Below are 21,209 nucleotides of genomic sequence, written 5' to 3'. Positions count from 1 at the left end.
GTACAATTCCAACTCCCTATATCGCATAAATATGATTTCTTCCACTTTGACATAAATTTATTCGATGTGATCTATTTGTTAATATTAATTGAAGCATTTTACTTTAATTAAAATTCTGTTCGAATCGTTTTCGACTTATAATGACTGTAATACTTCGTCGGCTTTAATTTATAGATGTGTCATTCCGTCCATCAAAGATCTCGAAATGATTCCATTCGCCATTTAGGGTCTTTTGTAGCCACGTCTGATTGATTTCGTTGGCAGTCTGAAGATTTATTCGTTTCAAAAAATCGTTTCTTTGATTCTTAGCGAATGATTGGGAGAAATTTTCATAAAATTGTTCTTCAAATCTGCAGATTGGACTTGTAGCTCTGAAATCACGAAAAAAAGGTATCGGCACTGATTAAACCTGTGCGAATTGCATAAAGTTGACTCTATGTTAGGAAAATCGTAGGTCCAAGGCATACTATAGAGGTGAGATGCGCTAGAAAATCAAATAATCGACTTTTTACCCCCTTTTTGGCATGAAAACTCATCTGAGACCCAGGAATCGTTGACGATCGCAATAAATTCATGGTTCACGTCTTTAATTAGTCCAATTACATACGAAAAGTAACATTTCAAGATGATTCGAGGCGTATTAGAGAGGTGAGATGCGGTTAAAACTCAAATAATCCACTTTTTACCCCCTTTTTGGCATGAAAACTCATCTGAGAGCCAGGAATCATTGACGATCGCAATGAATTCATGGTTCACGTCTTTAATTAGTCCAATTACAAACGAAAAGTAGCATTTCAAGATGATTCGAGGCATATTAGAGAGGTGAGATGCGGTTGAAACTCAAATAATCCACTTTTTACCCCCTTTTAGGCATGAAAACTCATCTGAGAGCCAGGAATCATTGACGATCGCAATGAATTCATGGTTCACGTCTTTAATTAGTCCAATTACATACGAAAAGTAGCATTTCAAGATGATTCGAGGCATATTAGAGAGGTGAGATGCGGTTGAAACTCAAATAATCGACTTTTTACCCCCTTTTTGGCATGAAAACCCATTTGAGACCCAGGAATCGTTGACGATCGCAATAAATTCATGGTTCACGTCTTTAATTAGTCCAATTACATACGAAAAGTAACATTTCAAGATGATTCGAGGCATATTTGAGAGGTGAGATGCGGTTGAAACTCAAATAATCGACTTTTTACCCCCTTTTTGGCATGAAAACCCATCTGAGACCCAGGAATCGTTGACGATCGCAATAAATTCATGGTTCACGTCTTTAATTAGTCCAATTACATACGAAAAGTAACATTTCAAGATGATTCGAGGCATATTTGAGAGGTGAGATGCGGTTGAAACTCAAATAATCGACTTTTTACCCCCTTTTTGGCATGAAAACCCATCTGAGACCCAGGAATCGTTGACGATCGCAATAAATTCATGGTTCACGTCTTTAATTAGTCCAATTACATACGAAAAGTAACATTTCAAGATGATTCGAGGCATATTAGAGAGGTGAGATGCGGTAGAAACTCAAATAATCCAGTTTTACCCCCTTTTAGGCATGAAAACTCATCTGAGAGCCAGGAATCGTTAACGATCGCAATGAATTCATGGTTCACGTCTTCATTAGTCCAATTACATACGAAAAGTAACATTTCGAGATGATTCGAGGCATATTTGAGAGGTGAGATGCGGTAGAAACTCAAATAATCCACTTTTACCCCCTTTTAGGCATGAAAACTCATCTGAGAGCCAGGAATCATTGACGATCGCAATGAATTCATGGTTCACGTCTTTAATTAGTCCAATTACATACGAAAAGTAACATTTCAAGATAATTCGAGGCATATTAGAGAGGTGAGATGCGGTAGAGATTCAAGTAATCGAATTTTTACCCAGATTCGTGGTGTCTTTTACGTTCATGTTCATGAAATTTTATCGCGGTATGCGATGTATCCTGGTACAACCAATTTTTTATTATTTAATAATTAATTACACTGCTTCGGTTCAACATGTATCCTGTCAAGTGTGTTATTTAGCATAAGACTACGTAAGAATCGACTAGTTATTAACAATTCATATCAGTAACGAAAATTTTACTGCAATATCCCCTACTACTAATAGTTGAAACTAATTTTACTAAAAGTTTTTGAAAAATTAAGCCTTTTGAGTAGTGATTTCAAGTTGAGAACTCACTTCAAAATCAAAGATATTCAGAAAACTAGCTGGAATATTCCAGCTAAGGTGTGTGCACCCTCGTAGGTCCATTTTGATGAAAACAAATGAGCTTTTTTTTTTAGTAAAAAAACAACGAAAAAAAAATTAACCTGATCGCCTCCCACCACTGTGCTAGTGGTCTTAACCTCCTGAGTAACCGTTCGTTGTTCTTGTCTGGTGGCGCTACTGGTCATCGAGTGTGCGACCGTTTTCTCTTCGAGTTGTTGCGTTTTCGCATTGGTACCCAAGTCCTCGTGCGTGGTTGCCGTTCTTGTGGTAACCGCCCTGGCGGTCACGTACGGTGACTGTACGTCGTCTGGCAACAGTGTGTCCGCCTGTATACGGTGTCGTGGTGTGCCCATGTGAAATCGGATGGGGTGGGAGAAGGAGAAGAGGGAACAAAAAAAAAAATAAATAAAATAAATTATAAAGTAACAAAAAGTATACATGCATACATATAGGGAGTGATTGTGTTTTTCTTTTTTTGGTACAATATGGCATTTTTTTGCGCCTGAGTGGTGGTTTAATTGTGCTTTTTGACTTTTAAGTTTGACAGTTTCAGATACTTTTTTTAAGTTTGAGTTAATTTTTTTCAATTTTCAAGTTTCTTTTAAGGTACAGGATATTTTTTTCTCATTTTAATAAATTAATTTGAGTTTGATTTTTTTTTTAATTTAGTTTCTTTTAATGCAATAGTTTTTTGCACTTTATTGAATGTAAAGTTAATAAGGGAATATATTATTTTTTCCAAAAATTCACACAATATTCATAACTCAAAAAACAGCCAACAGATACATTTTAAAATTTGTATACAGATTCTTTTATAAAATTGACACCTGTTTTAGGGTTTTCCGAAAAATTACCAAAATTTTGAAAAAAAAAATTTTTTTGAGAATATTTTTTTGTCATGTCATGTCTCCTGAACATGTTTCCTTCTTTAAATTTAAGTTTTTTTTTTGAATTTGAACTTTTTATTTTCAAATGTGATTTTCTGTTTTTGAATTCGTGTATTTTTTTAGTTCTATGAATTTTTCCAATTTTTTTCAGTTTTTTTTCTTTTAATTTGAGAGTTTCTTTTTTAATTCAATGATTTTTTTTCAAATTCAAGATAATTAAAAAAAAAAGAATATTTTGATGATTTTTTTTGAATTTGAGTTTTTTCCAGTTTAATAAATGCGAGTTTCTTTCTTTAAATTTTATTTTTTTTTCTTCCAATTCAAGGAATACTTCATTTTAATAGTTTTCATCATTCATTTTTAGTTTAAATTTTTTACTTTGAAGTTTGGAGAAGGAAACTTTTGAATTTTTGGATTTATTGAATTTTAGGAATTTCTTTAATTTAAAAAGTTCTGATGAATTCTTCTTTAAGTTCAAGACATTCGATTTTTTTCAATTTAAGGAATTTTTTGAATTTCTATTTTATTTTATTGAATTGAAGAATTTCTTTTAATTGATTAATTTATTTTTTTGTCTAATAATGACCCTTTTTTTATAATTCTTGATATGACATAAAAATACAAAAAAAAAAAACATTCTTTTCCCAAAAACTCGATCACCATTTTCAAATTAACCGAAAAACGAATTTCCATATTCAATGGCTTTAAACTCGTCGCCTTTAAGTGTCCAAAATTATTCCGCCATATTGAAAGTCTGGCAACGCTAAAAACCAACACTTTTTCTCCAAACTATATAGAAGTACATTTTAGCAGGGTTAGCCATATGAGCGCAAACCAAATGCCATTACGTCCAGTGTTTATACACGTTAGTAAAACAAACGTAATTTAACAAACAGAAGAGAACAAATAACCAAAAAATATAAGAAAAAACAACAAAAAAGGACCGAACTGAAAACAAACAACGATTTTACTAAAATGTATAAACACTCAATAAAAAAACTTAAAATAAATTACCTTATTAATCGATGTGGACACTTTAATTTCGCCAGTTCTTCCGTCTTCCACTCGTTCCTCGACGTTCTGCGTAACCCCATCCTTGTCCTTCGTGATGATCTGTTTTGTAGTCGTCTTAACAATAACAGGAGTAGTCACCCCTTTGACGTTAGGCAACCCCTTCAACTTCTCGGTGGCGTACTCATTCAACTCCTCATCACTGGTGTCCTCACCACCCTCTCCCGTCCTCTCCTCAAAAATAATCTTCGAGTCCTTCAGATCCTTAAAATGACTCGGATCGATTTGGGCGTAATTCAGGATCAACTCCCCGGTCACCGGGTCTTTGCGAGCGGTTTTCGGATCGATATCCCCCGTTTGTGGGTCGATGTGACCCCATTCGGTGTGAATTTTCCCTGTTACGGGGTCGATTTCACCCGACAGGGTTAGCACTTGGGTGATCTTGGTGTTGGCACTTTTCACCAGCGGATCGTTTGCATCCACTTGCACGATTTTTCCGGTTTTCGGATCGACCATGCTGTAGATATATACGGTTTGCGTGGTCACATTGATTATGCGTCCAGTTTTCTCGTCGAATTGACAGTCTCGAGGGTCGATTTCCTTTACTTTGCCACTGGGGTCGTTTTGGGTGATCAAATAAATCCGCACGATGATCATTTTCCCGGTTCTCGGGTCGATTTTGCCGTATTTCGTGTAGATTTGCCCCGAGGCGGGATCGATTTCCGATACGGAGTACAGCGGGGCCCCGGTGTCGTCCACCTGGTTGGTTCTGGTGAATATTTGACTGGTTTCCGGTTGGATCTTGGTGCAGTTTTGAGACACTTTGCTGATTTGACCGGTTTTCGGGTCCACGTAGCCGTATACGGCCGTGACGTAACCGGTGGTCGGGTCCACATTACCGGTGGTAAATACGTCCTCTTTACTAATGGGGTCGTTGTAATCGAACACCCAAATTTGGTTTGATTTCGTGTCGATTCTCACCGACTTGGGGTCCCTTTTAACGATCTCCCCTTTGGAGTTCACTTTGGGGTCAGTTATCAGTATGCCCATCAGTCTGCCATAATTAGGGTCCGGTTTACCGGTTTTAGGGTTGGTGAAACCACCTTTAAAGAGCAACTGTCCCGTCGTAGGGTCTACCACTCCCTGTCTGATCTCGTGTTTGCCACTTTTTGGGTCTATGTGAGTTAAAGTGGCTTTGACCGGGTCGATTTGGCCATATTTAGTGTCGATCCGGTGGGTGGAGGGATTGTACAAGCCGTTGGAGATTTCTGCAAGGGCGTTCTTTGAATCGATGAGGTTTTTCTTGGGGTCCACTTTGCCTACGAAGGTTAAGACTTGCACCTCGGGATCCACCTCCTGGCCCAGCTTGATTAGCTGCACCAGATCGGGGTTAATGGTGTCCGTTTTGGGGTCCCTGACCCCAGTGGGCACCAAAATGTTCCCCTCGGGGTCTATCTGGATCGCCCTGGACTCTTTTTTGCCCGTCTTGGGGTCGGTAGTAGTGATTCTTAACAGCTTTAAGTTGATTGTGCCATATTTGGTTTCGATATCTCCGGTGGCAGCGTTCTTCTTCGCTTTCGAGTTCTCCATTTGGCCGTTATTCGTGTCAATCAAACCGGTTTTGGGGTCAATTTTGGCTGTTATAGTGGTTATTTCAATCGCAGGGTCGTTTTGCCCCGAGATGCTAATAATCTGGTTGAGGCTGTTATCGATTTTTCCGGTTTTCGGGTCCACCACCCCACTGGCCAATATAATTTGACCATTGGCATCGTTAACTTGGGCCACCCGAGCATCCACTTTACCACTTTTAGGGTCGTTTATGATTACTTTGCCATTCTTAGGGTCAATAAGGCCGTACTTGGACTCTATTAGGCCAGTTTCTGGATTCAATAGGGCCGTGGATTGTTCCACTTGGCCCCTTTCAATGTCCGCTTTGCCAGTTTTAGGATCCACTTTGGTGGTGATCACGGTGATCCGAATCATGCGCTTTTTAGGTATGGGAGCCGCATGAGGCTCTTGCGCTTGTTTCAGCCCTACCACGGCGAACACTTGCCCTAAATTGGGGTCCGGTTTGCCGGTGTTCGGGTCCACCACCGGACCCCCGTTAATAATAATATGCCCCGTAGATTGATCGACTTTTCCGGGTATTATGCCTCGTTGTCCGGTGGTGGGGTCGTTGCATATCAAGGAACCGGTGGTGGGGTCCAATTGGCCATACTTGGTCTCGACAAAACCGGTGGAGGGGTCCAGGACCCCGGTAATATGCTCGACTGTGCCATGCTCGATGTCCACGTGGCCAGTTTTGGGGTCTTTACGTGCGGTGATCACCATGATTTTCACTATGCGGTGTTTGGCTATCGGGTGAAGGATCCCCGTGATAACTTCCTTGACTGGGGTTTTTTCCGGTTTCGCGGTGATCACCTTTTGGGGTTTTACCTGGTCTTTTTGCAGAGGCTGCTGTAAGGTTACTGGGTCTATAACTGGCTCAGTTATATGCACCGACAGGGCCCTAGCAAAGTCTTTATCAATTTTTCCAGTTTTTGGGTTATGGAAGCCGCCTTTAAAGACCAACTCGCCGGTGTTGGGGTCAATATGACCAGCGCGCACCTCCGATTTCGCCGATTTTGGATCAATAATTGTTAAGGTTTCATTCACCGGGTCTAAGTGTCCATACTTCGTATAAATTTTGTTCTTGTCAGGGTCATATAAACCTGGAGAGGAGTCTATATGGGCCCCCTTGGAATCAATAATGTTCCTCTTATGGTCCAATTTGCCCACATAAGTTTTAATTTCAATTTCGGGATCGACTTCCGGGCCGATTTGAATGATTTGGACCATACTGGGGTCAGTTTTATGGGTCTTAGGGTCCACCACCCCGGTGGACACGATGATGTTGTCATCCTTATCGACGCTAATGGGTCTCTCTTGCATGATCGCGCTCTTGGGATCTCTGGAGAAGATTCGCATCAGTTTCAAGTTGATGGTGCCCTGTTTGGTGACGATTTCCCCGGATTCCGGGACGATTTTCCCGTTTGTCACCTCAGTATGAGCGTTGCCCAGATCGATTTTACCCGCGGGGTCTTTTTTCGCGGTCACAGTTGTAATGGTAACGGCAGGATGCTGGGGATCCACCACGTTAATCACTTGAGACAAACTGGGATCCACTTTGCCGGTTTTGGGGTCCACGATGTTGTCGTTGATGAATATTTGCCCGGTGCTCGGGTCGATGCTGATCGGGGTCACGGTGGTTTTACCCGACTTGTCTTTCTGGATCACTTTGCCGTTCTGCGGATCGATTTTTCCGTATTTTGACTCGATGATGCCGCTTACGGGGTCAATTGTCGCGGTCAGTTTCTCGACCGCCCCCTTTTCCGGGTCGAATTTGCCCGTTTTGGGGTCTTTTTTGCTGGTGATCACCAGGATCTTTACGAGACGTTTCTTGGGGATCGGGTGGCTTGTTAGAGCGTATTTCACCGGGGTTTTTGGTTCAACGCTCTGACCGTAGTCGCCTACGATAGTGATCACTTGGCCGGCGTTAGGGTCTTTTTGGCCCGTTCTCGGATCGATTACCGGGCCGTTTAAAAGGACTATTTGGCCGGAAGTGGGGTCGATATGGCCCTGAACGGTTTCCTGTTTACCGGTGGCTGGGTCAGTGATGATCACTTGCCCTTTGTTGGGGTCAATTAGGCCGTACTTGGAGTCGATTTCTCCGGAGGGGTGTAAGATGCCGGCCGACTGGTCCACGTGGCCGTTTTCGAGGTCCAAAAGGCCCGTTTTAGGGTCCTTTTTGACCGTGATGACCATCAGTTTGATCACTTTGTTGCGCTCCTTTGCAGTGAGTTTGGTTGGCTGGGGTTTTTCTGGCTTGGGGTCCTCAAGGACGCTCGGGTCCGCTTGGGGTTCTTTCAAGGAGACCCTGATGGTTCTGCCGTAAGAGTTGTCGACTTTATTGGTTTTTGGGTTCACTAGGCCTTTGAAAAGTACTTCGCCGGTCGCGGGGTCTCTATGGCCTTGCTTCAGTTCGGTTTTGCCGGTTTTAGGGTCGGTCACGCTTAAAGTTTCACTGAGAGGATCGAAAACTCCGTATTTCGTGTAGATTTTGTTTGAGGCAGGATCGTAGAGGCCGCCGGTTTGTTCTGCCGGGGAAACCGTTTTAGGGTCAAGACCCTTCTTGTCCACTTTGCCGGATATGGAGGTTATGAGCACCTCGGGTTCAAGTTCTTTGGCCACCTGCAGGATTTGGCTGAGGTTGTTGTCCCTGAGGCCGGTTTTGGGGTCAACGACCCCCGAAAGGACGATGACGTTATCACTGGCGTCGAATTGCACCGGATGCTCCTCGACTTTTCCGGTTTTCGCCTCTTTGCTTCTGATGGTTTTCTTGTTGGCGTCCACGGTGCCGTATTTGGTGACCAAGAGGTTGTTGCGTGGGTCGATTTTCCCGTTGGTGGTTTCTTTGTGGGCCTGCGTGGGGTCCAGTTGGCCCGTTTTCGGGTCTCTTTTCGCGGTCACCGCTGTGATTGGGACCACGGAGTCGCCGTGAGGGCCTAGTTTGAACAGTTGGGCCAGCGTGGGGTCCGGTTTGGACGTCCTGGGGTCCACCACTGACTCTTCTAAAGTGATTTGGTTGAGGTGGTCGTCGATGGTGATGGGGTGCGAGATGTTTTTCTGGGTGATTTTCCGGTTTTTAGGATCAATGAGGCCGTACTTCGTGCTGATTTCTCCGGTTAAGGGGTCCAGTATGGCATCGATGGTTTCCACGTAGCCGCGTTCCGCTTCTATTCGGTTGGTTTTAGGGTCTTTTTTCGCGGTTGTTACTGTGACTTTGATCAGACGTTTCTTGGGTTGGCCCCCTATCGGTTTCCTAGCGGTTTTATCCTCTCCACGAATTGCGATGATTTGGCTTAGGTTTGAGGTTTTCTTGCCAGTCTTCGGGTCGATAACCGAGCCTGAGGTAATGACGATTTGTTTAGTGATAGGGTCTATGTACCCCTGGACGACCTCCTTCTGTCCTTGCACCGGATCGGTTATAATAACCGTACCATTAGACGGATCTATTAAGCCGTATTTGCAATCAATTAGGCCGGTATCAACGTTTTGTTGCCCCAAAGTGGTTTCGGAGGTGGCATGGTCCAAGTCAACTCGCCCGGTTTTAGGGTCCCTCGGTCCGGTGACCACGAATAACTCGATCGGCCTCTTTTTCACTCCACCTAAGACAATCGGGGCAGCCTTCGGTTCCCTTTCGTACTGTTCTCCCGCTAAAAACGCCGCTGTGTCCGCTTTGGGGTCGTGCCTCCTCAACTTTTCGATCACATCCCCCCCAGGGGCGTAATTGAAAGCGGTCGCGGTGGCCCTTTTGGTATTAGGGCTCTGCTGGTTGTCCGGATCCCCCTTGGACGCCGTGGGGGATTTTTCGTAGCTGAAACCTTTGGTAAAGGGTTTGCGGGGACTCGCGGGTTGTTCCTGCGCCTCGTAGTCGTACTCTTTGGTGTATCCGGGTAGTTGCTGCGGGGATTTCCCCCGGTCGTTTTCTTGTCCGGTAAGTTTCTCTTTTTCCTGTTTTTCTTTGGGGGATTTCTCCTTTTTGCCGAACAAGAAGCCGGGGCTCTAGATGAGGGAGAGAAGCAAAGGAACATGCTTAATACATGCACAACGACTACTTGAGAAAGAGGCCATTTTACTCTCTTGAGATGGTACAAATTTTTATTGGGCGATAGGGAAATTATGCAGATGGCTCAATTATGTATCGAAGAACAATTTATTATTCCAGGCATTCAGAAACTCAACTACCTGGAAGAGTCAATTATTTATGTTTTTCCAGGTAGTCTAGACTTGGAAGAATAATATATTTTGTCAGTTCTATATTGTCAAAAGAAATAAAAACACGTATTCACAGTAAGGAGCTATATATTATGTACTATAATATCTGCCTACCGTAGACCTACAAAAAAAGTAAACAAGTTAAAATCATTAAAATTTCAATGCCAGATTGTTTCTTTAGAACAATAGAAATTAAAACGGAACAAAACTACAAATTAATTACTATGACGATAACAGAAAAACCGATTACCTTTTGAAAACTTGTGCAAGACGTATCTCGCTCACTGACTATTAAGATGCGAATGTACAGTTAACAATGTTTACATTCATTAGCAAATAAAAAATTGTAATAAGTGTTAAATTAATTCCCTATAGTTGTTTTTTTCCCTCTTTAATACGTAAGTCCCTAATTGAACCTAAAGACCCTAAAAATTAAATTATCTCATGAAAGCAACTTTCGGTGAATTGAAAAAGGTACAGTGTCAAATGTGAACAAGGGACGAATTAATATAGGTACCTACTTTTGATTCAGCCTCAACAGGATCAATAAGATTAAGCAATAAGACAGCTTCCTACCAATTTCTCAATTAATTTAATGAGAGAGCTATTATAGCGTTTTTTAATTAATATACAAAGAATTAGCAAATTTGATTTTTTGTGAAAAAATTGAATTTTTTTATAATAAATCACCAGAAAATGCCCATAACTCAAAAACTACTAAAGACAAAAATTTGAAAATTGGTGTGCAAATTGTTCAATTAATTTCATTAGATACCTATTTCAGCGTTTTTTGATTAATGTACAGGGGATTGAGAAATTTTGAATTTTTCTGAAAAAATTGAATTTTTTTATAATAAATCACCACAAAATGCTCATAACTCAAAAACTACTAAAGACAAAAGTTTGAAAATTGGTGTACAAATTGCCCAATTAATTTCATTAGACACCTATTTAAGCGTTTTTTAATTAATGTACAGGGGGTTGAGAAATTTTGAATTTTTGTGAAAAAATTGAATTTTTTTATAATAAATCACCAGAAAATGCCCATAACTCAAAAACTACTAAAGATAGAAAATTGAAAATTGGTGTACAAATTGCTCAATTAATTTCATTAGACACCTATTTCAGCGTTTTTTAATTAGTGTACAGGGAGTTGAAAAAATTTGAATTTTTGTGAAAAAATTGATTTTTTTAATAATAAACCACCACAAAATGCCCATAACTCAAAAACTACTAAAGATAAAAATTTGAAAATTGGTGTACAAATTGCTCAATTAATTTCATTAGACACCTATTTCAGCATTTTTTAATTAGTGTACAGGGGGTTGAGAAAATTTGAATTTTTGTGAAAAAATTGAATTTTTTTATAATAAATCACCACAAAATGCTCATAACTCAAAAACTACTAAAGACAAAAGTTTGAAAATTGGTGTACAAATTGCCCAATTAATTTCATTAGACACCTATTTCAGCGTTTTTTAATTAGTGTACAGGGAGTTGAAAAAATTTGAATTTTTGTGAAAAAATTGAATTTTTTAATAATAAACCACCACAAAATGCCCATAACTCAAAAACTACTAAAGACAAAAATTTGAAAATTGGTGTGCAAATTGTTCAATTAATTTCATTAGACATCTATTTCAGCGTTTTTTAATTAGTGTACAGGGGGTTGAGAAAATTTGAATTTTTGTAAAAAAGTTGAATTTTCTTATAATAAATCACCAGAAAATGCCCATAACTCAAAAACTACTAAAGATAGAAATTTGAAAATTGGTGTGCAAATTGCTCAATTAATTTCATTAGACACCTATTTCAGCATTTTTTAATTAGTGTACAGGGGGTTGAGAAAATTTGAATTTTTGTGAAAAAATTGAATTTTTTTATAATAAATCACCAGAAAATGCCCATAACTCAAAAACTACTAGAGATAGAAAATTGACAATTGGTGTACAAAGTGCTCAATTAATTTCATTAGACACCTATTTCAGCGTTTTTTAATTAGTGTACAGGGGGTTGAGAAAATTTGAATTTTTGTAAAAAAGTTGAATTTTCTTATAATAAATCACCAGAAAATGCCCATAACTCAAAAACTACTAAAGATAGAAAATTGAAAATTGGTGTACAAATTGCTCAATTAATTTCATTAGACACCTATTTCAGCGTTTTTTAATTAGTGCACAGGGAGTTGAAAAAATTTGAATTTTTCTGAAAAAATTTATTTTTTTAATAATAAATCACCAGTAAATGCCCATAACTCAAAAACTACTAGAGATAGAAAATTGAAAATTGGTGTGCAAATTGCCCAATTAATTTCATTAGACACCTATTTCAGCGTTTTTTAATTAGTGCACAGGGAGTTAAAAAAATTTGAATTTTTTTGAAAATATTGAATTTTTTAATAATAAATCACCACAAAATGCCCATAACTCAAAAACTACTGAAGACAAAAATTTGAAAATTGGTGTGCAAATTGCCCAATTAATTTCATTAGACACCTATTTCAGCGTTTTTTAATTAGGGCACAGGGAGTTGAAAAAATTTGAATTTTTCTGAAAAAATTTATTTTTTTAATAATAGATCACCAGTAAATGCCCATAACTCAAAAACTACTAGAGATAGAAAATTGAAAATTGGTGTGCAAATTGCCCAATTAATTTCATTAGACACCTATTTCAGCGTTTTTTTAATTAGTGTACAGGGAGTTGAAAAAATTTGAATTTTTGTGAAAAAATTGAATTTTTTAATAATAAACCACAACAAAATGCCCATAACTCAAAAACTACTAAAGACAAAAATTTGAAAATTGGTGTACAAATTGCTCAATTAATTTCATTAGACACCTATTTCAGCGTTTTTTAATTAGTGCACAGGGAGTTGAAAAAATTTGAATTTTTGTGAAAAAATTGAATTTTTTAATAATAAATCACCACAAAATGCTCATAACTCAAAAACTACTAAAGATAGAAATTTGAAAATTGGTGTACAAATTGTTCAATTAATTTCAATAGACACCTATTTCAGGGTTTTTTAATTAGTGCACAGGGAGTTGAGAAAATTTGAAAAATAATCATTAAAAAATGCCTATAATAAATAATTAATATAATAATACATTAAATTTCTTGATTTAAATATATCAAAAACTGAATAACTCTGACACTCTGATGAAACTCTTAATTGTTGGGTTTACAGAGCTCTTGATACCTTTTAAGCCCTTTTAATCTAATTCAATACTATTAAAGGATGAGCAGTTTATAATCCACAGGATGTTTGACAACATAATCTCAAATTATAAGTCTAGAAATAAAATTCTATTTGCATATACTGAAATAAATTATAATTCAAAGTAACACTTATTTTCCTCTCTCTTATATAGTTCCTATTTGCTTTCAAATTTCCAAAAATGTTAACTGTCTATATACCTAACATTAAAATTTGTTTTTAAAGGTCAATACCAAACAAAAAGTTATTAGTGAGATATACCACCTTAGGTGCCTTTAGAGTGCAACTTTTCTTAAGGTTATGCGGTTTTTCTGTGTTATATCGTTATAGTTTGATAATTTCTTTATTTGTATTGCTGTAAATAAATAACCTGAAATTTCAGTTTTAATGATTTTAATCTGTTCACGTTTTTTGTAGGTCTTGTGTCTTCTTTAGTAGCTTACTTCTTTTGATGAATACGTGCTTTTATTTCATATGACTTTCTCGATATTCAATTGCCTGGAATAATCATTAAAATGGAAAATTCATTTTAATCCCAATTCAAATGAGTACCAATCCAAACTAATAATAGAGCAATTTAAAAAAAAAAAAAAGACTGATGTCCAGTACTATTAAAACACACTATTTAGAGCACTACCGCTATAGCACACTAAGTCCTCGACTAGACTATACACTGTATTTGTACATGATTATATTTATTTAAAAAAAAAAATAATTCGTACCTTGGACCTCTTGTCTTTGGGAGTTTTCTCGCTCTCGTTGCTCGTGTTCAACTGTTCAACGGCATCGCCGCCATTTTGCACGTTATCGCTATGGTTCTCCTTGTCCTTCTCGTTGTCTCTGTCCTTCTTTTTACCGAACAATCCGCCGGACGGCAACACCGCGATACCCCCCACAGGTTTCTAATCAAAAAAAAATCAACTTATTAAGAGCATCAGGTGATTTTCTGTAACACAAACATTTCCAATTTATGTCATAAGAATTTTTATGAATAATTTGGAAATTTTTCTAGTAGAAGTTGAAGAGAGACAGAAAGCGTTTTACGATATAAAATAGTTACAGGCCAGACCAAGAAGATGCTTATACACACAATAAATAATTCGACAAGAAACGAAAGCGGCAACACTAAAGTCATACTATTTACTATACAGAGTGTGGCTAAAAACCACCCACCGTAAGCTTTTACAAGCGGTAATAATGTTCGATATACAGCGGCGGCGCATACAGCGGTTGTAAGAAACGGTACTGGTTTCAATTAGACAATTGGATAGCTGCATCCCCCTTGTATTAAATCGGGTTGATTTGTTAATGGTGTCTCAATTGTTTGGAAATAGGGTTTTTCGGCCTTAATTGGTCCAACTATAAAAGCAAAATATCACTTTGTTCCTATCCTCCTCTAGTTTGTAAAATGAGACAAGGATATATTTATTTATTTACGGAATCCATTTACAAAAGTGTTACGTAGCATACCCATACAAACATATATATTCAGATACAAAACTATCTATAAATCAATGAAAGGTGCAGATGAGTTAATTAATTAAAGCCCCTATGAAATAATATTCGTTAACTACCCCTTAAAATATGTAATCCTAGAGTCAAAAAAGCTTATCTGTCCTGACAGACCATTAGCACTTCGAGCCATTCGTGTAATTAGCTCATTAATACCATAATTGGTATGGTGGAATGGGACCGAAAATATTTCTGATTGTCTATTCAATCTGGAAGGCACCCTAAGTTTAAAAAGAGACAATAACTCGGGACAATCTATAGTAGCATTTAAAACCTTATCCATAAAACATAAGTTGAGTAATGTTCTTCGTGACTCTAATGTGGGTAAGTTCAGGTTATCCCTGACGCACTGATAGTAATACTCCTGTCTCCTGTAACCACATCTAAAAGCAGGCCACCCTTAAAAATTTATTTTGAGTTTTTTCAATTTGCTCAATGTAGCAGTTATATCACGAGGACCACACAGTTGAGCCATACTCCAAGATGGGCTTAACAAGAGAGCAATAAAGTAAACAAAGACAAATCAGTTGTAGACCGTTGGATAAAACCCAGCATTTTCATTGCCCTACCAGTCACCTGATTGATGTGACTTTTAAAAGACAACCCGGAGTCAATAAATATTCCTAAGTCAGAAACCTCTATTTTGACACCAATTGCTACATTATTTATTTTATAAAGAAAAGCAATAGGGTTTCTTTGCTCAGACAAAGTAATCTTATGGCACTTATTGATATTAAGGGCCATTCTATTCAAGTGGCACCAATCAAAGAACAAATTAAGGTCTTTTTGCAGGAGCACAGCATCGGAAAGGGATGTGATAGGCCTAAATAGCTTCACATCATCAGCAAACATTAGCACACAACAATTTTCAAGTTTCCAAACTAAATCAATCAAAAAGAGGCAAAACAAAACAGGGCCCGAGTGAGAGCCCTGTGGCACCCCAGATGGCACCAAAATTTCAGAGGAACATGTACCTCCAAGATTAACAATCTGGGTTCTACCTCTGATGAATCCCGAGGTCCACTGAAGAAGAGGCCCCACAATACCTAAAGCCCTAACCTTCTGCAAGAGTACCCCATGGTTAACCCGATCAAAAGCTTTGGAAAACTCTGTATATATTGAGTCAACCTGAAGTCCCTGAGTCAACCAAAGGTAGTTGACATACAGCAACAAATTAGCATCAGTAGATCTGCCTTTTATAAATCTGAATTGCTCAGGATTAAATAAAGATTTAAAACTCCAGGCAATCCTATGACTGACCAGGCAGTCAAGCAGCTTTGGCAACTCAGATTGGTTACACACAGCCCGATAATTGGAAATTTCATTTCTACTACCAGATTTAAAAATGGGTTTTAGAAAACTTCTCTTCCAGAGAGTGGGATAAGAACCAGTACCTAGAGATTTGTTAAAAATGAACAGTATTGGTTTCGTAAGAACACAAACAGATTTCTTTAGGAAGAATGCCGGAATTCCATCTGGTCCAGCGCAAAGTTTATTCTTAGAGGAAGTAATAACCTCATAAACATCCTGATGCGTTGACAGAGTTAACCCTGGAATACTATCGCTAATTCATGGGCTGCTAATACTATTGCTACGTTAAATTTACGTATATATTAAAATACTTGAAACATTAAACTCTTAAAAGGATTACCTTAAGTTAATTACTTAAAGCAGAAAATAAAAGACTTGAAAAAATACTGTTTTTATAAATATATATTGAACATAAAATTTTTAAACGTGGATAAAAAAGGTAGAAAAAAACTAAAAACATTACTGACATATTTTAATTTGAAGCTCCTCACAAATCGGTTTTTTGCATTTGGGACAGTAGGTAACTGTCATAGGTCTCTTAGCTGAAGGACAAGTTGAACAATTTTTTCTCTTTGGTTATCCTCTGCAATAGGTTCTATATATTTTTCTTGTTCAGTCATATATAAGTTTCTCTACATAATGGTTTTTCACGTTAATCATGTTATAAAAACAAAAACTGAAAGGTCATCGTCTAGTTTTACGGTTAGTATAACATATTTTGGCACATTTAATCAAAGGTATCAACTGATCCTTTAGTTGAGTTGTAAGTTTCTATAATATATGGCTTTTTTAAATCAGGTTTAATTTTTCCAATAGTGGTGTGCATTCTGGAAATAAGATTTACTGTTTTATTTTGCTTTGCTTTATATGAAACTAAAGTACTTTTGTGACTATATACAAAAATTGTAGTTCTAACTTGTCGCTCATTTTTATTTTCTTTATTATTTGTAGTGGCAGATGGGCTTTATTCTTCCGAATAGTGCCCACTACCGTAAGACTAAATGGTTTTGCTACAAACCGATCTACTAATGGCACAGACGTAAACCAATTATCCTGTAGTTCAATGTATAGGCTTCGTAAGCTGCTCCACAAAAAAATCAACTAATGGTTTACCATATGTATTTGTTGATTTACCCAGATATGGTGAGGCGTTGATTAAATATTTCGTCGCCTCATCACAAAGCATTACAATTTTTAAACCATACTTTGACAGTTTATTTGAAATGTACATCCTAAAAGGACATTTTCCTCTAAACCCTACTAATTGTACGTGCCTGGTTTGTAACTTCTTTTACGCAGTCAGAAATTCAAAGCGTCCCTTGCTTGAAAAAGTTTTATTAAAGCAAACTTTTGTTGATAAGTGGTTGTCTTTTAAAGCAGCAGAAACTATGTATGGACCCAAAAGCGATTTAAGTTCCACCAGATTTGTTTCAGATACAGTTTGTGATGCCACTTTATAATTTTTATTTTGTCTTATAATTTCCTGATTTGTGTAAAATAAGACTTTGTTTAAAAGTGTATCAAGGAAAAATCACTGAAAGTGTGTAACTGGTTGTAGCAATTCCTTAGCCTCTTGTGTTGGATCTGGTCTCATATGATCAATATTTATGGATGGTATTTTTCCTCTCTTTTTAGGTTAAGTTTTCCACATACAACCATTTTTGCCTAGTAAATTTTTAACCTATGGAACAACTATGCAGTCTAGAGTGAGTAACTTCATCAGGCGTTACTACGTTATCCTAAAATAAGCATTACAATATATGTGTATATATATTAAAAAGCAAAAAACAAATTTACCGAAGTACTTGGGGTAGACAACCTAGCTTGAACAATATTAGAGTTTTGACGTCTTTTAGAAATTTGAATAGTACCTGGCTAACAAAAGGTGTTTTTCAAGTTATTCTCAAACGTTTCCTCAATGTCGTTCTTACCAGGAGCAAAATTAGGATCGGCTACGCTATCGTCAGAGTCACTACCTAACCACTTACATCTGTTAAACTTTTTTGAGATATTTTTTGGTAATCTAATACTGCTTATCACTATTACCACGTCAAAATTACGTCCTAAATAAAATACGGTTAATACTATTGCTACGTAAAAAATACGTGTCGGCTTTTAGAAATTCGGCTTCAACCAACACTGTAAATACACAGATCAAACTAGTTCAGGCGTGTCATACTCCTAATAGACCGCTCAAAGCACTACTGAGCGCTAAGGTGGGAGAAGGTAATAAAATTGTAGTGACACGCTAAATAGTGCTGTCCGCACGTAAATATTACGTACAATAGCATTCCAGGGTTAAAGTGCTCAGACAAATTGATTTATCAAAATCAAAAGATGGAATGTCATTGACTTGCTCATCCGAATACGGATGAAAAGTATTCTGCAAACATATCTGCAGTATCTGAGATATTCATACTAATCCTGTTATTGTATGTCATTCTGGAGGGAAGACTAAAACCAGTTCTTTTATTTTGAATATATGACCAGAAGTACCTTGGGTTGCCAGCGAGATTCATTTCCACCTTATTAATATATTGTTGATAGCACAACTCTCTTAAGTACTCACATTGTTGTCTCAAAAATACAAATTCATCATAATCCTGCTGTTGACCACTAATTTTAAACATTTTGTGAATTTGTTTCTTATGATCAAACTGCGAAGCTTTGAAGAAAACCAAGATGGAAAAGAAGAACTTTTGTACCTCTTTAGAGGAATAAACCTTTCCATTGAGGAATAGATCACATTATAGAAAATTGAAACTATGACATCAATAGATGTCTCTCCCAAAAACAATTGATTCCAGTCTATCCCAGCAAGGCAATCGTATGCTATGTAAACTCCCTTACCAAAATCATAAAAATATTCCTCATAAATCATATCATCAGAATTTTCTGCACAACAAAGGTCAAAACTAATTGCTGTACGGTGTAAGCTATTCTCAAAAATCTTGTCTATTGCACGTTCAACACTAATTAAATCTGAGCTACTAAATACGAGATCCAAGGCAACCCCGTTGGTATTTAAAACCCCATTAACCTGGAAAAAGTTATAGAAGCTAAGGCAGTTGGCCAGAGAAAGCACAGTCATTCTCCAGACCACCATATATAAATGAGAATTCAGCTTTTCCTCTTATTTCTATATCATGGTCTCATTTTATTAATAGTGTCTGGAAATAGGGTTTTTTGGGTTTAATTGGTCCAATTATATAAGAAAAATGTCACTTTGTTCCCATCCTCCTCTCATTTGTAAACTGGGACAAGGATATAGATAGAGCCTACATCTACAAAAAATGGTGGTATTTGTAATAAACATTTTAATAGTAAGTGTGGAAAATTTGTGTAAAATGGTAAATTTCACACACCTGAGGGGTATTACAGTTAATGTGATTTAAAATAAAAAAAAGAGTCTCCGAAAATCTAGTTTCATTTGAGGAATCCTATAATATTAATTTAAATTTGGCTAATAGATCTTTGGATATTTTATTAGGTGTGGGAAAGTGAGCTTTCCAGAAACTCCTGCCTAGAAGTTTGGTGTAAAAACTGCTAAAACCCTTAATAACCATAAACGATTTCAGTTTTACCTGTATGTTATATCAAAAGTGTTTTTTGTACTTAAAATGAAGTATAATAATGCCGTAACCAAACCAACGGACGTTACATTTGTGAAACTTTCACTTCAATATTATCAAAGTCTTTTTACGAATAATGGATGAATTTTTCGAATCTTTACTTGCTAATAATCAATACAATTCAGCGACCGTTCGCTTAGTCACAAGAGTTTACTACAGCTATCCGTTTGTCTTTCAGTTTACGTTTATTAAATATATTTAGTAAACTAGTACCGTTTCAAGTGGGCATTTTAAATTTTAAACAAAAGACCTTTTGGGTTTTATCTGCGTCATACTCGCCCTCCACGGAACTGGCGGTGCTGCCGGATTTCGCCGAGGCGGAGCTGGGTTTGCGGCCATGATACTGATTATTAATGGAAAATAAAGCATTAGTAGGCGTTGCTAATTACAGTTTTAACAGATCAAGGACTTTTTAATTAATATTAAAATAGTTTGTCGAGGGTCGCTTAAGGGCTAGTAGTAGTCGAATTCATTTTTTTTAAGACAGTTTTTTCAAGTTGAAGAAGTAGTCGATACTTGCAGCGGAGTTAATATGTCAAAGGGTAAGTAAAATGCATTATTATTTATAAATTATTCAACCTACATATTTCAGACATGCAGATCGTGTTTTCATTCGTTACTTATAGGAAACCGCATAGAGGCGAAATTTTGCAACGTCGCGCGTGTATGAGTGCCTGCGACAGAGCCCGGCCGGCCCGAGGACTGGATTAGTAAACATCTAACTTTCGTGGGAGCTGCGTCGTTTGGCGACAAAATGTTCCAAAATATTACGCGAAAATCCAGGCATTTTTAAAATATTTATTCTAATGCGGGTTTTACAGACATGACAATGTATAAAACCCGCATAGATTGTAATCTTAAAATGTTTAATATGCTGTGTTATGCATAATCAAAATTAAAGCGTTATTCTAATAAAAATTAAAATATCAACTCTGATAAAAATATAATAAAAAATCAGAAATAAAACTCTAATAAACAAACTTAACGACATATCATTTTTTGAATAAAAGGCTCAAATAAACCGCCTTCTTTCGCTAAACAAAAACTTAACCTATCGTAAAAGCTATTTCGCACTTCCAAAAGAGTTTGAGGTAAAATGGAATTGGCACCTTCGACAATTTTATTTCGCAACTCCTCTAAATTTGTTGGCCTACTAAATTCATGCTTGTAAATGGTCTGCTTAAGGTAACCCCACAGATAAAAATCATTTGGAGACAAATCTGGAGATCTAGGAGGCCATTTAATATCGCCAGTCCCACTAATAAGGCGGTTAGGAAAAGTATTTGTTAAAAATTGTTTTACCCTAGCCGCGTTATGAGCAGGACAGCCATCTTGCTGAAAATAAACCGATCCCAGGCCTACATCAGGTAGGATTTGAATGGCAGGAAGAACTTGGTTTTGCAGCAACTCAAGGTACTTTTGGGCGTTTAAAGTGCCATCAATAAAAAATGGTCCTATAACATTGTCGCCCAAAATACCTGCCCAAACATTCAATTTCTGAGAATACTGGGTACGAAACTGAAAACTTCTGTGCTTGTTTTCCTGAGACCAATAAGGAACAATAGAAGGATTGTGTTTGCCATGTAAT

The 21,209-nt window shown here is 37.3% G+C and overlaps 1 protein-coding gene and 1 long non-coding RNA gene across 5 annotated transcripts in view; both read right to left on the bottom strand.

The window, feature by feature from the left end:
- The window catches only part of LOC126736105 (protein 4.1 homolog), a 51,077-nt gene that overhangs the window by 12,022 nt on the left and 17,846 nt on the right, over positions 1 to 21,209 (bottom strand). For 3 of the 4 annotated variants that reach the window (XM_050440321.1, XM_050440319.1, XM_050440318.1), the window contains 4 exons: positions 19,872 to 19,964; positions 13,889 to 14,068; positions 4,134 to 9,734; positions 2,334 to 2,558 (listed from right to left, as the gene is read on the bottom strand). In XM_050440321.1, coding sequence (XP_050296278.1) covers positions 2,334 to 2,558; positions 4,134 to 9,734; positions 13,889 to 14,068; positions 19,872 to 19,964 — 6,099 coding nt within the window. The remainder of the gene's footprint in view (positions 1 to 2,333; positions 2,559 to 4,133; positions 9,735 to 13,888; positions 14,069 to 19,871; positions 19,965 to 21,209) is intronic. The other variant, XM_050440320.1, reaches the window with a different exon arrangement.
- On the bottom strand, positions 14,123 to 19,859 carry LOC126736130 (uncharacterized). The gene is made up of 2 exons (XR_007660614.1): positions 17,921 to 19,859; positions 14,123 to 17,864 (listed from the first exon to the last, which is right to left on the bottom strand). It is a non-coding gene; the product is annotated as an uncharacterized LOC126736130 (long non-coding RNA).

This window comes from Anthonomus grandis, chromosome 5 (assembly GCF_022605725.1).
Source record: "Anthonomus grandis grandis chromosome 5, icAntGran1.3, whole genome shotgun sequence".
In the NCBI taxonomy this organism is placed as follows: domain Eukaryota; kingdom Metazoa; phylum Arthropoda; class Insecta; order Coleoptera; family Curculionidae; genus Anthonomus; species Anthonomus grandis.
The sequence above is the reverse complement of the archived record's forward strand: the minus strand, read 5'-3'. Positions and strand labels throughout refer to the sequence as shown.